Source organism: Sprattus sprattus (genome assembly GCF_963457725.1).
Source record: "Sprattus sprattus genome assembly, chromosome: 8".
Lineage (NCBI taxonomy): Eukaryota > Metazoa > Chordata > Actinopteri > Clupeiformes > Clupeidae > Sprattus > Sprattus sprattus.
The window spans coordinates 11,960,994-11,982,063 of record NC_137927.1 but is presented as its reverse complement, the minus strand read 5'-3'; the positions used below and the strand labels follow the sequence as shown (position 1 = coordinate 11,982,063).

General features: G+C 44.6%; 1 protein-coding gene across 1 annotated transcript in view; it reads left to right on the top strand.

Annotated features, from left to right (window-relative positions):
* Positions 1 to 21,070, top strand: part of tox3 (TOX high mobility group box family member 3) — a gene marked incomplete at its 5' end in the record, with an annotated part of 40,745 nt that overhangs the window by 9,652 nt on the left and 10,023 nt on the right. The window contains one exon of the mRNA XM_080843201.1: positions 14,792 to 14,857. Within this exon, the coding sequence (XP_080699327.1) occupies positions 14,792 to 14,857 (66 nt within the window). The remainder of the gene's footprint in view (positions 1 to 14,791; positions 14,858 to 21,070) is intronic.

The following is a 21,070-nucleotide window of genomic DNA, read 5'->3' as shown; positions in this document are numbered from 1 at the left end:
GCCTCATGCTGCAGAGGTCACCGCGTGTAGTAACGCTGCACACAGCAGTCCGTCTGTAATCCTTGGACAGTAGCTTGGATCATGTGCTCTGTGTTAGTTCCAAGGCTCCTGCAGCTCAATGGGGTATTGTTTCAGAACCATTACGCGGCATGTCGGCCCTAATAAACTACCGTCATGAATGCATTCATCCCCTCCTGTTCTCTTGGCCCAGATGTTAAGTCACAGAGGGAGTGAGACAACACTGTTTTTTTAGGCATTGGCCAAGGTCTAAATCTCCCCTGAGACAGCCCCTAGCCACCACGTGTAATTGTCATAAAGTGAAGCTAATCTTAATAGTATTTTTTTTTTAAATAAGCTTAGTGTTGATGAGCTGACAAACAGAGAAGACAAAGTGAGGGGGGGGGGGGGGGGGGTTGACTCTGATACCTCAATGACAGTTCATTCTGGCTCATCTCATAAATTAAAATTAAGCTTATTCATCTGCTATCACATTTGTGCACTTGGCAAAACAGCAAAAAATAGCAAGTGTTAGCCTTCATACATTCCTTGTCCAGTTGATTTTAATATGGCTCTGAGTGTATGCTGTGTATGGTGGGCGGAGAGCGTGGGCTATCACCCATAGGCAAAATCTCAACAGGGAAATGATTGTCACATGGAAGTCAGACCATAGCCATCATCACTACATCATAGTCATATTCAGATGCTCTGTGCTTTTCTGACGGTACACATCTTGTATCAGGCTGATTTGGTGTTTAGGAACGTCAGAATGCTTTAGTTCCCTTGTTTGTATTTGGTTAGAATGGTCAAGAATGCTTTTGAGGATCGTGACACTTCTTTTAGCCTATGAATTATTCCTGCCTCACACAGGGCAATGCAAATCTAAAGTGCACATGATATTTTGACTAATTCATTAGCCTGTACTCACAATAGTTGGATCCAGTTTTGTGGCAACAAAGGTTGAGAGCTAATTAGTGTTTTTAAAGCCAATCGGTTCCGTATGATTGCAGATACTGCTTTTAGAACAGCATTCACTTCTACTGGATTGAGTGATTTCCCGACAGTAATGTATAAAAACGGTGCTTTTTCCAGTTTAACTGTACAGGAGATTGGTAACAACAGGATTCTTACGTTCTTACTTTGGGGAAATATTGCGGGAGTTAATTAACAAATAAGTGCAATTGCTTCATCCATATTTTCAACATTAGACTCTGCACAACAGGCAAGCCTCAAGCAGCAACAACAAAGTAGTACATAAATCAAAGTGGCTTTCTTTGCCAAACTGGCCCCCTTGGGAGGTGCCTCAGTACTTAATTAAAATCTAGAAGGATCTTGTTTTAAGTGTTAGGTGACCATGCTGCATAACAATGACAAAGCGTGCCCCAAAGCATTAGTTGTACATTTTGGAACATAAAAAGGACCGTATCTTATTTCTTAAACTCAAATGAGATCTGAATGGAAGCATTTCCAAATCTCTGCAGTACATGGAGACTTCTGTGTTTTTTTTCGTGGATGCCTCTACTGCTGTTGTTGGCAATGAATCCTCGCCCAAATGCCAGAATATTCATTTCAAAACGACCCGTGTGGGATTACATGGCATGTGGGGACTTTTATGATTCCATTTATGATGTTTATCATTGTACAGTGAAGTTAATAGCACTGTATTTTATTCCATTCATACATGTTAACACAAACAACCTGGACGAAAATAGGTTATAATGTGGTGAATATACCAAAGACTGAAAGGAGAGGTCTGACTACAAAAATTGGTTCACTCCTGTTTCTAATTTCAGCTCCTTGGAAACTAGTTCATTGATTTCTGTCTTCTTATCCTTTTGACGTAAGAATGATCTGTTTTGTCATCCCCGGTGATTGAACGTCCCTCCAAGACAGGTCTGCCATTTTGAACCGCTGGTACACATTTACATGTGTGGACAGGGAAGTGAGAGACAACATTAGCCCTTGTTTTTAGCCTGTTTCCAGAGGCAGGCTGATAATGACTGCTTCAATTAGAATGACGCCTATGGGATTAAAACCCTTGCTGAAGTGACTGACTGATTACACAAATAAGTAGACAGATTGATGGACAGTCATACACTGTGAACCCTGGGAGGACGCAGACGCCCGTGGACTATCTGATCTGATGTGCCGTGCACTTAAGTTTCCTGACAGCTCCACATTGACCACCTGAGTGTCCTCTAAGCTACGTGGTTCCTGGTCACCGCGGCGATATTAAGTGATCAGCTGAAATCATTGGGATTGGAATGCCTTGGAGCGCTGATGAATGTTGTCTAACATTTTCTTTTTCTCTCAGCCACTGAACAATCAGCTCTAGTGGGAAGCCCATCAAAAAAGAATAATACATTATAGGAGACACTTGCAGAAAATGGTACTTAAATAGAAGCCCGCTGAATTGCTGAGTGTTGGAGAACTAACCAAGAGCAGCCTATGCTGCGGTCAATCAGTCACACACGCTTGGAGGGATGGATATCCAGACTCTGCAGATTTAGGTGAAAGACATGATGATCATGCCGGGCGAACCTGTGTCGTCTCCATCTGCTCTTTTACATCTGAGCCGGCGGGAAACATGTCTCACAGTTTGCTTGATTAGAAAAATGCAAAACCTCAAGAGCTGACAGCCAATCCTGCAAGTTAATTGGGTCGGCCTCTTCAGCAGTGATGAACAGAGAGATTAATTCTTCCTATGTGTCCAGTAAATCAAGCACCCTATCTCGCAATAAATTGGCTGATGGCAGATTGACAAGCGCTCCTTTTTTCCCATCCGACTACAAGACTTAACTGGATGTTCTCCTGTCGTCCAGCACTCATTGTGTAGACCACGGGACTAGCTCTGCTTCAGTCTCAATGCGCTGACTGCCCTGGTTGTGATTGTTTCACCTGCAGTTGCAGCTCAGTGCTAGCAGGAGCTCTATCGAGATCTAGGCTCACAGCGCTAAGGATACATACGGCTAGGAGCACTGGTGTGACGGAGATGTGGAGAAGCGGGTCAAACGCAAGCCTAATGAAGACGAATGGAGCCGAGTGCTGCTCACATGTGTGCCGGGCCTTGGGGTCTGATGGGTTTGGTCCATCGCATAGTGGGGACACGGCGCAAAACCCATTTATTTTTGGTGCAGAAACTCACTGTACAGATCCCATTTGCCCTAAAATAGAGGTCAAGACTGGTGTACAGAATGTGTCGCTGACCCTATTTCACGCTTCTTCTTCTTGGAAAATGGGATAAACACCTGCCAGGCGAACATGTACATTTGCTGCAATCAAAACAGAATAGCTTTTAAACGTAAAAGTAAATGCGTTGGGGTTTTAGACAATTAGCTGCGAGAAACAAGAGGGATATGCCTGAAATATGTCTGTCTGCACTTTTAAATAAATCACATCAGTGATGTGATGTGGGAGGATTATAATGAGGACTAGATTGAGCATTCAGTCAGCGCATATGGTCCATTGCTTTTTCCTTTAGAGGATATTGTCCCTCTGTCAAAGTAATTTTATTCCCACTATAGATAAACCTGACAGGAGTCCTATTTGAAGTCCAAAACCATCTTACTGGGAGGAGTTGTTGAAGCCAGTTTTATAGCACCTAGGCAGTTTAAGTGGGAAAAATCATGACTGGTTTTTCCGTTACATATCCATACCCTGGCTTGTGGTTGTAATATGTATTTGAAACTGGCTTTATGACTTAATGTGATTGACACATACCTCAGTGCAAAAAGTACTGTGGAAAATGTATGCGAACCATGTTGTTATCCTACAGGAAATCCACATTAAGAAACATTCTAGCTGGTTAGAGCTTGTTTTAACATTTGGCTCATCAAAAACGAAGGTTTATTTTGGGGGAAAATCCGAGTGCAATTACTCTGTAGTTTAGAACAGATGCATCGGTGTGTAAGCAGAGTGTTTTTTTCCCTGAAAAGAAGAAATCTTCTGAAACATGGACCAACTCCAGTAATTCTTAGGGGTTGTCATTTTTTTGCAGGTGCCTTTGATCTCTGAGCTGTCTCCCCGGATTGAAGAAATGGAATAATTTCACTGCATATCTGAATAAATCCTTAGTATGCCTTTGTTCACCAGCTTTCTAAATGTCACCATAATGATGGGAAATGAATGGCTCAGATTAGTTATTGTTATTATTCTACACTGGTATCATAATCTTCCTCTTCATTTAAAAAAAGCAACACATTTAAAATGTGATTTTTGGGTGTAAATACAGAAGGAATATACTAGCCGCACACGGAGTAGGGGGCTGTTCTTGTCAAAAAAGAACAACTGCTGGGTGTCATGGAAAGATGTAAGTGTAACTATTATCAAGCTCCCAAGGTTCTGTTGCTAGAGAGTGTCAGTCAAACTGATAAATGGAAGGTAATTGGCAAAAACTCAGTGCTTGAAATAGTTAATTGTCTCTAATGTCTGAAAGGGACATCAGAAGCTGTCTGACTTTAAGTCTTCACAGCTGTCCCTCCATTTGGGTAATGTTAAAATAAAACATGGCGTTACATAAAGTATCTCTCAAGATGGGCTTGTGTATGTAAGTGTGTGTGCCTGGACGCCACCCCCAACCGTTTTTAGCCAGGTTACATTTAAAAAGCAACAAAATACAGGTAAAGTCCAAATAGAGCAAAACAAATGTATAACCTGAAGAACATCCTTATCCCTGCATTTTCATAATTTCAGCTAATTTGCTCCACTCACACCGTTAATCTTAGTGCGACCTGTTGATCGTTAGTTTCCAGACACATTTCTGGAGGGGCGCCCAACAGTATTTGCAGCAGGACCCCTGTCAAAAGCGCCAAGCAACACAGCCACAAATTGGAATGTGGTACAGCTCCGGGAAGCGGGCCAAGATTTAAATTAGACAATAACCTCTGCTCCCTTCTTCTGCCTCTCTTCTTCCAGCTGTAGGCACATCCATTTGTTTAATACAGTCAGCCCTGCAGTGTGTAATAGACTGATATATGAGTCACCACTCAGCAGTTTGTGTTCCCGAGATTTATAAAGACTGAACAACTGGTCAGGTTTGTACTAACTGGAGTCTTATCAAGAGAACATGCTTGGGGGAAGACACATATCCTTTGTGTGGAGTAACCACCCTTGCCAGCCCCCTACCATATGTTGCATATCTTTCCATGGTGTAAGCATATGGCATGTATATTTAATTGAAGCTCATTTGCGGGATGTGTGTTTATTTCACGATAAATGACTGTGCCGGACAAATTAAAGAGATGCCGCTGAACGCTGGCATGGTGAAAGTGGTCAACACGGGACAGATGCCAGTTAACACACGTGTGCTCATTGAAACACAGAGTGCAGATCAACGAGAGGCACAGGAAGAAGGACATTTTAAAGGAGACAGTTTGTGAACAAGGGAAGGAAATGAGCAACATGCCTGCTACGAATGGAATGTTTAAGTCAATTTGACATTCAAAGAAAGGAGGAACGTGAATGCCATGCATGCTAACATTTAACTAAATTCCAGTTTATCTGGCTTAGTAAGTGCAGAGGTATGTTTTTACTACTTGACAACAAGAACTGCGTAGTGTAGTGTGTGAAAAGGTGTGTTATGCTCATGTATGTCCCTCTGCACCCATTTTCCTGATGCACTGTCAGGGATTAGATGATTACATCCTGTGCTCTGACCTCTACGATGCCCTCTTTTTCTTATCCACAGACGCTTCCTCAGATGGGAGCATTAGCCAGTAATAATGTACTGAGAAAGAGAGAGAGATAGAGAGAGAGAGAGAGAGAGAGAGAGAGAGAGAGAAGAAGGAGCGTGCCCTTCACGCTCAGGCTTCGAAAAAGAGAGAGGCCACATTCCCTGCCTCTATTTGATGTGGTTTCATTTTGCTCTTAAGTGACAGAGCCTGATTGCAACTGTCAAACAAAGTGCATTAGCACCGCGTTTAGCACCACATACTGGGCAAAACTCTGTTTTACTTCTCCAGAGCTTGACTTGCATATCTCAGGTCTTTATCTCTATATTGCAAGGGTTGTGTTCTGTCTCCACTGGGAGTCCGCCCCCCCCCCCCCCCCCCCCCCCCTCCATTCCAAAATGGCACGGGTATACCTCACTGAAATGTACTTTGTGTCAAAATATTCTGGAAGTCCAAAGGAAAACCCTAAATGAATAATGGAATGGTAGAACAACAACATGCTAGCATGTCATGGTGAATGTCCTGCTTGTCTGTATCCGTTAATCTCATGCCGCTGAAACATTGCGCCAATTGCTGATGGGGTCATGAAGGCCTTGTGCCTGTAGTCATTGTGGGAACTGTGCCTCATGTTTCTGAAGCTTGCTCCTCATGTCTAAGCCCCTTTGTGGCTGAGGTCCAATAGCTTTTCACCCCGCTAGATCAAAGATGAAGCTGCAATCAGCCTGCACTTTCTTTTCGGATTTGCTATGAAAGGGCACAGCCCCTGACTCTAGCCTTCAGTAGGGGTTAGATGAAGAGCCAGAAAGGTTTGTCCTTAAATCTGCAGCGGTTAGATGGGACATGGTGGGCACATGTAAAGGCCAGCCCAATCAGGCAATGGTAACAGAGGCCTGAGGCTTGGTTTGTGGTGGTTTCCTATCTAATTCTATCCCACAGTTTCACGGTATTTGTTTGGTACCTGGTCACCTAAAACTAAAACATAGTCACATCTTTGGCCTATAGTTACAGTTCGTTGTTAAAAAAAGGTGCCTTACTTCTCTTCAAACTAAGCCATAGTCTCATTTATTTTTTATTTTTTTTACATGTGTTTGTACTTATACTTGAGCTCTGAAAACAGTGTCTTAGTATGAAAATAGGTTTGACAACAAGTATTGTTTGGTTGAAATTTTGATATAGCTGCAACGCTGTTCTTTCCATGGTTATTTTTCCAGTCAAATTTTGTTTGTTTATAGAACATTCCTTACATTCCAGAAATAAACAAAGTCTAGTCCATGTTTTGTCAGGAAATAACATCTGATTTAATTAATATAAGCAAGGAAACAAGGAAATTGAATTTCATCACTGGAATTGGTTTCAGAGTACATTCTCCAAACAATCTCCAGAGTCTTTTCAACTTTGCAGTGGAACTCATTTGTTTAACCCCTAAAAGCTGGCGGACACAAACGCCCCTTTGAACCACAGCGCTCTCTCTAGATGAGAACTTCAGGAAAGTAAAGACGTCTTAAGTCATACACATTTTTCTGAAACCAAGTACAAATGTCCACATGTGCTGAAATATGCCAAGAAAACATCTTAAGTGTCACGTCATTTGGGAAAAATACCTTTTCTCAAAACATGTAAACACTCTCATATTTTAGACGTAGCTTGCACGGGTGTGTATCCCCCACATATAAACATTAAATCCAGTTCAGTCTATCAGTAAGCTGGGAGTCCAGGGACCAAATGGCTGCCTAATACACTCTAACCTTTTATTGAGCACTGTGTGCAGAGGGGGAGGGGGACAGGTGTTCTTTCATCACCATGTTGATTTTTTTCTTTTTTTTGTAATACTCCCGCAAAGGGTTAAGCAACTCCTTGGGCTCCAGCCCCTTGTGAAAGCAAACAGTGCCTCATGACACACAATGCAGTGGCACAGCAGACTGCAGGTACAGAAGGAGACTATCAGGACAGCACACTGAATAAAACTGTCATCTCGCTAGATGCGGGTTCCTGATAAGAGCATTCGTTCCCTTCTTTTTCTTGTTCTATTTTTCTTTCTCTCTCTCTCTCTCTCGCTGGCTCTCTCTTTCTCCCTATACTCTCTGGCCTCCGCTACTTGAGAGTTTTTAATCTGTTGGTTTTGACTGTTGCTGAGATAGAGGGAGGGGAGTGAGAGAGAGTGAGAGAAAATCGGCTTTAATATTTGCCTTTCTGTAGTCTTCCAGAGCAACTGCTGGAGAGGGGGGATCTGACTGCGCAGTACAGGGGTGTAATGATTTTGGCTTTAAACTGAATATTACCAATCGATTGAGCCTGCAGATCAAACCCAGCTCTGGAACCGGCTGGGTGGACCCACAGAGCAACGGAGTCCGTTTACATGTGAACTACAACACGGTCTAATGTGTGTGCGTGTGTGCAGTGGGATTTCTCTATGATCATACAGGAGCAAGTCTTGCCAAGCTGGGTTGTTAATTAGCATGTTTTTGGAGAGGGACCTGTGAAAGTGAAAGAGAGTCTCCTCATATGGCTTTTGTGTCCATCTCCTCTCCAGTCAGCGAGGCAATTTAAGATGGATTTCTGCCAAAAGTAAAAGGGAAACCAAGGAAGAAGAAAAAACGAAACAAAGCAATTTACCTCTGGTTAGCGTGAACCGCGGGTTTTGCTGTAACTGTGCTATTTATTCTCCTTAGTTAGGACTGGAGAACGCATCAGTGGCAGAGATTCGGGTTTCAGCAAACCGAGGCCTCCCTCTGATTGCAGGGCTTAAGCTGAACTGTAAAATAGCTTGTCAGCATCTGATAGGTTTCTGCCAGGAATATGTTCTTCATTGAATTAGTTTTTTTTTATACCAGAGGTGAAATGTCTGTGGTGTTTAACTATATCCCATCATGTTGGGTAGATGCTATAATTAATGATCTCCTGTCACAGGGGACTGTATAACCTGAGCACTGTAGACTCATGAAGAGGTCAGATTTGTGGATGTTTTTTTCCAGGGTATTGACCACATATTCACATCAGTACACATGTAACAGTAGTGCACTTTTGCTCAGACGATGTATTTGAGTCGACTAGACGTTTTGCCCTCAGGAGCCATTTGTGGAACTCGAAGGCCTGATATTGTGTGTCGCAAAATGGGAGTTATAGCCAGAGGGGTCCACACTGACAAATTTCTAAATAAACATCTATATCAGACCCCCTCTCCCCATTGCTTTGTCTGTTTTTGTCAATGTTTTCTGCCCTCAAAGAAGAATCCCCCATGTATTCGCTGTTTAGGAATAAAGCCTCCTGGTATTGAGGCCAAAGAGTGTGAATGTTATGGATTAAAAGATGACCCATTGTGCAAAGATGTTTTGAACCTCAGAAATAATGCTTGTGTGAAGGGTTGGCTTTTTGATATGCTGCGTAGTGTTAAAATAGCCCCCCCCCCCCCCATTCATATTACAATCTCTGCAGTCTCTTTCTCTGGTCTTTGTCAACCAAAGCCTTTAATACTTTATCTCAACACACAGTGCAGGGCTCTCAGTGGCCAAGTACTGTTGATGCTCAAAATAGAAGAGCATTAACATGAAGTTTATTTTAAAATCCTCGCTAACCTATTTGTCAGACATGTTTGTGGGCTAGGTTTTCTGTGTTGTAGTAGTTGCAGTGGGGCATGCTAATAGGGGCAGTTGTATATTAATGAGGCAAAAACACTGATTCAGGTTTAGGTTCAAGGATTCATCTTAGACTCGCAATTACATACAATACAATACACAATTATCTTATGTAAATGATGCATGGATTAACAATAGACATATATGAATACTATAATACAGTTTCTGAAGATCAGGATGCTGTCCTCTCTCTCTTTTGCCTTGTTGAATTCCGAGTCCCCCATGCTTGATACGGTTGCACAGAATGGCCAAACACTCTCAAGAATGATATGCTGTTTTGCACAAGTTATGTGTTACGATTGCTCAAAGGCACAGATGTGAGGGTGCTTTCGCGTTTTACTGTTAACATTTCTCTTGCTGCTAGCGTAAACTGAAATAGCATCTGATGGGAAAATAAGAATGTGCCTGAAACAGACAGAGCCCAGTAGCACAGGCCTAAGGTTGTTTACATGTACTTTGAATACATAACAACCACCACCACTACCATCTCCTCTCCAGAAGCTGTTTCTAAAGTTGCTGTTTTTGAAACGTGCTTTATGCAGGCTTAACGTGTTTGTTCCCTATTTACTGATGGGACCAAACAGGCCTCTCCATCATATTGGGGGTGATCTGGGGTCACATTGGTGTAATATTGTTTGCGCCCTGGGGTTGAAATAATTTTGTATGTTGTAATAGCTACCAAAACCTGCTTATTTCCCACTGGGCCAATTCTCATAAGAATATTCCTGTGTTAAGGTTATGAAATCCTGTCCAGTTGAGGTATAAACATTGAAATGAAAACTGGTATCAGTCAGCCCATGGATTACAGGACAGAATAATGAAATGGCTGCCATGACCCTTCCTGCATTTGGAGACACTGTATGTAAATTATAAACAGAGTATAACATCAGATGCCCCAGAGGGGGAATACATACGCAAAACATGAACTACTTTCATGATGGTGGAAGGAACGAAATGCAATGGAAATATATAAGTAAAGTTAATTTGTATAGTCACAAAGAGCATTATACAACATAAAATAGAGAAAAACTTAGAAGATGTGGTGGACTACCCATGCCACATGTTTTCGAAGTACAAGAACTTAAAAACACTATGCATAATTACAGCACAATACACAGTAAAAAAATAAACAAGAAATACTTAAAATACAGACCTGGTGCATATAGATTACCCAAACGCCTGTCTAAACAGATATGTCTTAAGCTGCCTCTTAAAAGAAGCCACAGAATCGTCATACCTTAAAGATGCGGTCAGAGCATTCCACAGTTTAGGTGCTACGGCCTAAAGAGCCCAATCACCACGGGTATTTAGGCGGGTGCATGGGACAGATAATACATTAGCTTATTTGACCTAAGCTGAGCTGATGAGTTAGGGTGAAGTAGATGTATGCAGGAGCCTGACCGTGAATGCTCTGGGAGTAAGAGTGAGAATTTTAAACGGGATCCTATACGCAACAGGGAGCCTGAGAAGAGATATGAGTAGAGGGGTAATGCGAGACCGTCTGTTTGACCTAGTAAGTAGTTCCCTAGCAGCATTCTGAATTGCCTGCAAAAGGGATACTGAGGCCAAAAAAAGAAACAAAGCAAATTACCTCTGGTTAGTGTGAACCAGTTAAGCTGTAACTGTGCTATTTATTCTCCTTAGTGAGGACTGGAACTGCCCGCAGACGATCAAGGGCAGACATACTAAGAGGACAAATGTGCATCACAGTAGTCAATACAAGATGAGATAAAAGCTTGTATAAGCACCTCTAGTTCTGCATTTGGAAGTACAGACCTCAGTTTACTTATATTTTTGATGTGAAATAAGCCAGATCTGGTTAGATTATTAACATGGGTGTTAAACGACGAGGACTGGTCAAATATAACCCCTAAATTACACAGGTAGGAGTGGGCGGTTACTGTTGCAGCCTAGATGAAAGACAACATGGCCCCCACTCTACCTGTTGGGCATACTTGTAGTTTGTATACTTTGCCTCTCATGTTCCTGCACACTTTATAATTTCAACTATGGAGCGGACCTTTTCATTAAAGCTTGCTGTCCCACCGTATCTGTATTTAGGATAGTTCCACTCAGAGCTCTGTGTCTGTTTCCTTTAGCCTAAGCCCCTCTGAAGAGAGGTTGAAAGGGGGAAAGAGAGCGAGGAAGAGACTGTTAGTACATGCACCAGTCATCTTTCCAGGAATGCTGAGCCTAGATGTTCAGAGCTGACTAAGTCATTACTTGTCTCTGATGCCTGATTGCTGTAGCGCTTTCTCCTTCTTTTGAGTTGTGTTTCCTATTAGTGTTGGGCCAAAGCAAAGCGTCTCCTGAGCTTCAGAAAATAACTTCATAACTCTTTTTGGTCACCCCATTATTACCTTCCCCCTCTCGTCTCTGAATGGTCACTTTGGTCATTTGGCAGAGCTTATGACCAGAGTGCTTTCAGTGCAGCTTTTCTTTCTCCCGGTTTTGCGTTGTGTGCGCAAACCAGGCTGGAGAACTGATCAGTGCAGCCCCACACAGCTCGTCTTTTTAATTACAGAGAGCTCATTGTCTGCACTGACCCATTTTAAAGCAGGAGCTGCCATTAGCTGTGAAGACCCTCCAATCACTCTTAATTTCATTTGACGTTTGGCTCCAGCCGGGCCAATCGTCAACATGACTATTTCCGACGCATGGACACACTCACACAAACACAAAAATCAACTTATTTAGGAACTGTTTGTCACAAGGCCTTCGAGGTCCTTTTCCCATTGTTTTGTATTCAGTCAAACTTTCGTGTCCTCCATGAGGTCCTGCTGATCTCCCACATCCACTACATCAGAAATGTCTCCAGTGACTTGTGACAGTATCAGCAGTTCTACTGAAAGACGTTTTGCTAGAGAACGTCTGAGAACACAAGGCACGCATTAAACCTCATATCTGCTGAGGGCAAGCCACATTGTGCCAAGGTGTTTCCTCCTCCAAGGACCTCCATGCCTGATTGAATGTGGTCCCCCCCCCCACTGTATTCTTTCCTCCCGAGTCATTTATCTAAGGCTGACACTGTGAGGAATTAAAGTGGGCACTGTCTCTCTTGTGTCTCTCCACTCTATTAGAGCATTTGTTCATTGGCGCCCATTTGTTCGTGGACAGGCTTGAGTTAATATTCATGAGGGTTGAGGATTGCCATGTGGTTGGAGCACTGGGCAAAGAGGCCAAACATGGCAGGTAATTGGATTGTGGGAAGGGGAGGATGTTGATGGTGTTAATGAATAACTTAAACCCTCTGAGCGACGGTGGCACCTTAGCCCCCTCAAAGCCTCCATCCTACAGCGAGAGAAAAAGAAATACGCATTCGCTTCCCTTCATGCTGTTAGCATTATGCAGCGCCCACATTGAGGATGAAATGAGGCATTCAGAGCCTCACGGCCTGCATCGTCCTTCCCAGAATTCTCAGAGAAAGAGAGAGAAAGATAGAAAGAAAGAGAGAGAGAGAGAGAGATCTTTCTGTCTGTGGCTTGAGAGCCATTGTTTGTTCTCCCCACTAAAGTCTTATTCACATCCCGGGAAACAGAGAGAGGAGAACCGAGAGCAGAGTGGAGTAGAGTAGAGCAGAGCGTAGCCTCCCTATCTCTTCCCACATCGGCACAATGTTCCCTGTGTTTGAATAGAGAGGGATATCTCAGAGACTTCAATTTGTAATCTAAAAAGACGAAGGAGGACGGGGTAGCACTCCACCGATAAGCCTCTCGTGAGGTTAATTACTACCCGAGTACTTCTCAGAATGACTGACTTAGCCTCACCAAGATGGCAGAGAGAGAGAGAGAGACAGAGAGAGAGAGAGAGAGAGAGAGAACGGATGGGGAGGGAGGAGAGAGGAGGGGGGAGGACACGGTGGAGTTGCTGTGAGGGACGTTGTCAGGTTTACTCCCGGACAGATGTTTTCTCCGCAGAGGTTATCTGTCTTGTTTGGTGTGTGTGCGTGTGTGTGTGTGTATAAAGACCCTGAGCATGGAGCTCTGAGCTGCAGTTTAGAGAGTAGATGGCTCCAGGTAAGAGGCGGCTGGAACCACCTGCTTTGCCAGCTGCCGTCAGCCTAGTGGCCCCGGCTCAGCCTTGCGTTACGCTGTTAACATTGCTGCTGATTCTCCCCTCTCCCTCTCCAGGGCATATACTAATTAATGGATACTATTCGTAGTTGATTAGCCGCAGTTCCTTCGGTAATTACATTCGCATACTAACCACTCTGAAGAAAAGAAGAGGAAAAATTAGGGAGGGGGTGAGGTGGAAAAAAACATTAATGCACTTCTCATTTAGCTCTGATCTTAATTTGTTTCTGCTATTGTTTGGACTCGGCAAAGATACACAATTTTTTTTTGCCATCATGTGGGTGCAAGCCTCTTATTTGAGTTACTTTGCATTCATTATGTCTTTCCGCATGTCTTAGTAATGAATACACAAAAGGCGATTTGTTTAGTTTACTTCAGTTTGGCTGGCCGCTGGAAATTGTGGATGGACCGTCTCTCAATCGTCTCTTATATCCTTCCTCTCTTTTCCGTTCTCTCTGTTTTTGTTTTTCGCTGTCTCTTCAAACTCCTCATGAAGATGCAACCCACCAAAGTTCTCACTGTCCTGGTTCTCCCCTGTGCTCCCCTGGCGTAGGCTAGGGTTTGTGTTGCTCGGTCACAGAGAGGCCCATTGTGCTCCACAGTCCAGCTGCTGTCCCATAATTCTTCATTCTGTGTCCCATTGTTCCTACCTGTCAGTGCATTTGTGTCTCAGAAGAAAGGAAGTGGCTGCCATTCTGCCAGGGGGTTGTGTGTGTGGGTTTAAGAGGGAACGGGGGCTTGGGGACGAGGGGTGTGTGTGCAGGGGGGGCTTGGGGGTGCTGGTGTGTGGGGGTGAACAGCCTGTGAGGACCATGCTATTCCTTCAGTCCCCCTCTCAAGCATGCCCTATTTAAATAGCCCATCCATACTCAACCCCACTCTTACAACCCCTACAGTCCAGAAACCAAAAGCTCCATGTTCTCATGATGCTCCTCTGCACCTCCAATTCTGTTTTTGTTCCTCTGCCGATTCAAACCACCCCTCACACCCACACACACACACACACACACACTCCCTGGGTTACTTGAAGTTAATAATCTGCCGGTGCATCTCGATCCTTTGCTTTGTGATGCAAACCCATCCTTAATTGCCATCCCATAAGGCATGAATAGTGAGCCCAGATTCTCATTACCTTGCAGAGAATTGGCCGAGCCTCTCATGCATCTCGTGGGCCACAATGAAGTAACGCGTCGGCTTTTTGCCTGTGTGAACAGAGCCAGAGGTGGATGTAATATGCAAACATCAAAAAGCCTGATACTGGGATTGCCTGCACAGATTTTCGGGTGTTTGCTTGGCCGGAGTTAAATTGCTCGTAGCAGAAGTCCTTCCGAAGATAATGAATGTCTTAAGTGTGTGTCATGGTGCAAATGCCATGGCTAGAGGGTTTCTAACGTGTCTTTTGTTTTGTTTTTCCTCACAGTTTTCAAACAACAACAACTACATGAACATGGCAGAAGCCAACGGAGCCCTGCTTGTGGGTGGTGATGTAAGTATTGATCTTATTCTCCTTATTACTGCACATGATTTACACCTGTTTCGGTTATCTCATTAAACTTAAACACCTCAAACACCTCCACACACCATCCTTGTGCCAGTAAGAATCACTCGCTGTGTACGCGAAACATCATCAGCACCACCCCCCCTCTACACACAAACATCACCTCCGTACGACCTCTTGCTCTCTCCCGACACTGAAACAGAGAGCAGACTTCAACGTTCCAGATTGCCCTGCGTCAGGCCCAACAGAGGTGGCCTGTGTGTCGCGAGGTCAGATGTGGACAGCAGGCGCTGCTGTCTGGTCTGGTGGTGGTGGGTGTATGGAAATGCAGAGAGGAGGAATGCGAGCAGCAGCCTTTGTCAGGGAAACATAAGGTGTGTCGCAATGCACGACCATCTGCTCGCCACATTAACACGGCGACATGTGGCAGTGTCGTCACTGGGAAATGTAAGGGCCGGCCCGGTAATGATAAATGATCCTCCCCCACCACCATCTCCTCGCTCGGATGCACCGAAGCTGCCACTTGAAGTGCCCAAATAAAACAAGGCTGAGCGGAAGAAGCACTGAGCACCTATCCGTAGAGCTTTGGGTGTGGGTTTTGTGGAGTGTTTCTCCTGAGCCCCTTTCTTCATGAAGCCTCCATCACAGCGGTGCGATATCCTAACAGCTATTTTTCACGATGTCACGGCTCGGAGCCCGGGAGGTGTGTTCGGATGGGATTATCAGGGTTCGTGTTCAATTTGAGTTGGTCTAATATCATGGATTTGGTGGAGGTGGTGGTGCTGTGTGTGAGTGACGCGTTTGCTTTGACAGCACTCAGCCCGCCAGAGAGAGGAGTGCCGCCTCAGAAAGTTCGTCTGTAAACACCTGTTCCCAGGCTTGTTGGGAGACATGATCAAGGAGGCTGAGCTGAAGCAAGTGTCACTGCTCAACCCCCCCTGAAAAAGAATATCTGTCTTTTTTTGCATTTCCTGTCATAGGGGTGTTGCCTCAAATGCCAGCTCCTGTCATTAGAGATATGCCTGAATAATATGTGTGCTACTGTAAATCAAGGAACTGATGTTTGGACAAGATGGTGAAAAATACAGGGTAGGCTAAGTTCTCTTTCTCTCTTTCTCCTTCTCTCTTTCTCTGTCTCGATTCTTTTTTTTTTCATTTTATCCTTTCCCTCCCTTTGCCTCCCTGTCTCTCTGGGTTCATGTCCTTCGGAGGTTGCAGTGAATTATGATCCAACTGTGTTCAAAATAGACTTTTTGCTCCCCCTTGGCCTGTTCCTCAGCTCTTTCATTGACGCTGGAATAGTGACAGAAAGGCAGGCATCATCTCATCATCTCATCTCATCTGCACTTCAACAGCTTGGGCATGCGCTGTTTGTCCTTTAACAGAAAAAAATGATCAGGGAGGGGCTTTTTTTTTTTGGAGCTGACACTGTGATTCGGCGTGCCTCATGAATCCGTTCTCCACTTTCACATAGCAACCATTGTTAACAGACCCAGGCAATGCATTTCCAATGCAATTCCCAGGTGGGAGAGAGACCTTATAGCATCCATACAGCTTAGCTTCGGCTGCAGCGTAACCGTGGCAGCCGAGCCTTGCATAGCTACAGACGAGTCACTCTCAGATTCACAGCTCGAGTCATAAAAACTGGACCTAGGGTTAGGGAAAGTATAATTTTACCCCCGTGTTAAAACCAACTGGCTGCATCCCTACAGATCTGAGCCCCTTTACTGTGCTGAGTCCAGGCCAGCCGGAGCTGTTGCTGGGAGAAGGCAGCCCCAGCTGTGAGGGCCTCTTGTCACAGTGGTGGGGGCTGGTAGAACTCGATAGAACAGGCCCCTCTGCTCATTTGCATTTTATCAAAAGGAACAACTGTTTCCTCTGTCATGGTGCAGATGGTATTGTACTGTAGCACACGTTTTAAAAATTAAAAGTGCAACGGCATCAGGGAAGGGTTTTCATTTCTTTCGCTTTTTGTTGTACATTCGAAACGAAAAGCTGGGGGGATTTTTGAGTGTGTGCAAAGCATTGTTTCTTGTAACCTGAGCTGAAGTGGCATTAAAAGATACTTTCCACTCAGCGTTGTGTAATTTCACACCGAAATTAGTTTTCTCTCCACTGTAACGCTATATTAATCTACTTAATGTGTCAGCCCCCGGGTCCTGGGTGCAGCAGGACAGACGGGGGACAAGCCTCTGCACCAGCCCAAGCCAAAATGCATCTGAGTCAGTGTCAAACCGATGAATCTGACAGCAGTGACATCTAAAAAAAAATGTGTTCATGTAGGCATTCTTTTATCCCCAACTCCATTGAGGGAAGCACCGAAAATGCATGGGTTTTTAAATGATCTCTTTTCAGTTTAATGGCAATGAGCCGTTACCATAAGAACATCAATTCATTTGCCTACTTCATAATCTTTGTTTGTTTACTTTAATGTTAATCTGTTTCAAAATACAGTACATCTGGAGAAAAAAAAATGAGTTGAAATAAAATGTTAGAGACAAAATGCATGAGTGTGCAGGAGGGATCGTATATCACTGCTTTATGCACTTGGGCATGTTTGATAGGATGACCTTGGTTTCCTGCCAGAGTGTATGTTTTAGCGGGGAGCCGTTCCAAAATGGAAACTGATATGCACAGATTGAGTTCCGTCGAGCAGTATCGCTTGTCTCAAGCAATCAAATTAGACACGTGTAATTACTTATAAATATGCTGAAATGGATTTGCAATGGCAGAAATTTGAAGTATTCTCATCGTCGGGCCCCAGTGATGATGTCATCTGAGCGGCACGGCTCTCCGCCTCACTGATATTGGAAACTGGGCTTCAGTCCCTCCTCTATTGATCCCCTGCCTATTATAGGCTGTAATTGCCTCCTGCTCCCTCTAACAAGTCCCAGTTATTGCATCGTTGAATCGGATTACAAACTTTATTGAGAAACTGAGGGTATTGCTTCAAAATTTCTATCCCACTACTTCCCCAGCACTGGAAGAGACTTGGATATGAAACGTCCCTCTATTCCCCACTCACACCCCATTCAGTGGCAGCTCATAGGAATACTCATAGTCATTAATCTGATCCAAAACTTAGACTTACAACTCACACTTATTTCATAATTTCCTCTTATTACCTCATAATTTATGTAGATACCTGTTTTGGGCAGCAGTGGTTCTTTTCAACCCAAACAGCATATGGGAAGGTTTTTTTGGGGGATGCCCATGGTGGCTGTTTAGTTATGTCGAGTCTCTTCTACCGCTGGACGTGTTTCTCATGACTGCCCACCATCTGAGCTGTGTGTGCCAGCTGAAGCAGCCACAATCAGCAAACACTCGACAAAACAGATACACATCACACACAACACACGCACACACACACACAAACACTGCCAGGAACATCCACACACAAACAAGCGCAAAGAGCAAACACCCACATGCACACACCAACACAACACACAGATGTGAGGCAGCCAGCATCTGCCCCTGGTGCATGCCTGCTCTGAGCTTTCAGAACAATTTAAATGGATAATCAAGCCGCTGACGTGAAGAAAGTGGATTGTGCATCACTTAATCTGAGATCAGTCCCCCACCCCCTTCCACAGCCACCTCATGAGCACACACACACACACACACACACACACACACACACACACACACACACACACACACACACACACACACACACACACACACACACACACACACACACACACACACACACACACACACACACACACACACACAAACACACACACACACACACACACACACACACACACACACACACACAAACACAGCACCCTCCCTAAGCTGTTCCCAACGCTAGATTTAGGCAGGCTTTATGTGAAGTGACACTAGACAGGCAGTGTGGTACAACTCTGTCTCATCTCCACCAGGCGATCCTAGTCTGGCACCTCATCCCCGCAGAGGGGACCAGCAGTGACAGCTGACACCTTCCATACACCCCAGACAAGCCCCAAGTTCACATCTTCATTTTCACTCTCCCCCTTTTCGCCTGCACAGATGCTAATTTAGATCATCATTATCAACGGGAGATGGAGAAGCAACTGGGGTCCTTTGATAGGGTTATCACCCCTTCTCTTTATTTATTTCGGTTCACTTTTCCTTTACTTACCCCCACCGACCCTACAAATCCTTATTGTTGTGTTTCTTCTGACTCAGAGCCGTGCTGTAGAACCTCCTCCTCCATAACCCCCCTCACCCCCTCGCCCCCACCTTGTTCTTGCAGAGGCAGGCCTTTGTCTGAAAGGTCACAGTCACATTTGTTATGTTTTCATTCTGAAGAAGCAGGAGAAAGGGTTGGGGGTGGAAAAAGAGTCACAAGAAAAAGAAAGAAAGAAAGAAAGAAAGAAACTCACCTCACCTCACCTTGTTATCTCTGCATGTTGTATCAGATCTTTTGTTTATGGCTTTTATTCTGGTCTCTCTGAACCAGGTCACAGGCTTCTGTTCCCCCTGTTCTCCTGTCTCTCCACACTCCTCTCACCACACAGCCCAGCCGCTCAAGAAAACCTGCTTTTCAGAGCAACTCCCCGTCTCGCAGAGAAAGAAAAGGTCACGGAGTAGAGCAAATGAATGTGACTCCCACCCCCCACCCCTCCGCCTCCCCCTTCTTGCTCCCTTCCTTTTGAATCTGTCCCCTCGGCGGTTTGTGGGACGAGGCCAAACAAACAGCCGAGTGTTTCCCCAACACGTCATTCTTTTCTAATGACAGGTTCAGCACTTGGCACCGGGCCTGCTATGATCTGATCCCTGATCATTTCCATGTGCTGTGCCTTTCCACTCTTGAGTCATGACTGGATTTTTCTGTCCCTCTTCATTTGCGCGTGCACGGCTCAAACGCCCCTGTTTTGATTAGCTCGCTTGCTAATTGGAGCTCAGGCGTGGGGATGGGGAGGTGAAAAGAAACATGTTTCGGGAGCTACTGGTTTAATAGAGTGAGGATGGGGGGGGGGGTTGGAAAGTGCAGTGGAGAGTGGCGATGGTTTCAGTTTCAAGTGCTGCTAATACGTCCTCTGCGATCGGTCAGCCTGCGGGTGCGGTGGATTCGACTCGACCCTGCACCGGTCGGCCTCAGCGCAGAAACCAGAAACCGATTTCACAGCTGGGAAACAAGCGTCAGAAAAAGTTAACCACTGGTACCGAGCTGTAACATAAATGAGAGGAGAGAGAGTCACTTTGAGGCAGAGAGAGAGAGAGAGAATAAAGACACTCAACTCTATTAGCTGCCACCACCACTGGAATTCATCAAGGCTCGTCAAGGCGGCAGTTCTGTGGAGGGTGTGAATTAGTTTCAAGTGTCTGTGTGCTGAAGCAAGCAAGGGGAACATTAATACACTCTAATCAAGGGTTATGCTGGCATATTCCCACTGCTGCCTACACTGTGTTTTTTCTCCTCTATCAACTTAGCGGTAGAGAGAGAGGGAGAGAGAAAGAAAGAGTCTCTAGACATCCTATAACCCTGTTATTTACAATACAGAACACAGAGACATCAGAGGAGAGAGATGGAGCTAGAGGAAGAGGAAGAGGGAGAGATGGCGCTAGAGAAAGAGAAAGATAGGGCTTCTGGTCTCATTGTAGTGGTATATCCTGCCCAGCAAAATTTTTACTGAACACTGGCCCATAGCAAAGAGGGATGGAGATTATGGAACAGTGTTTGTATTCAGGGCCGATGGAGACAGCCAAAACCTGTTCACCAGCACCTGTGTGTGTGTATGCCAGGTAGACAACTTCCCCTAGAGAGCACTGGAACTGAATGCTCTGGCTAATATAAATAGAAAGAGAGAGGCTGAAGGAAGTTGTAGAAGACAAGACCAGAGAGGAAGGTGAGCAAGTCTCATCTTGGAGAAGCCAAACTAAGCAAATTACGTGTGACCAACAGCTTTAATTCGAAGGCAGTGGGATTAGTGTGTTTGATGAGCAGATTTAAGAGTGCAAGTGTCGGGAACAAAGAAAAACACTTCTGGCCAAGCATAATAATCTGGAGAAATGTTCTTTAAGCCCGTCTCCCTGTGACATGTAGTTTTCTCTACACTTCAGCAGAGCATCTCCTAGCCCTCAGATTAAAGGCTTTTATCATGTTTCTCCCTCTCCCGCGATGGCTGGCCGATATTTTAGGGTTTTGACATGACTGCTTTAAATATCCCCATGCCAAGCAGAAATTCATGTTGAAGTTATATTTTGTCAAGT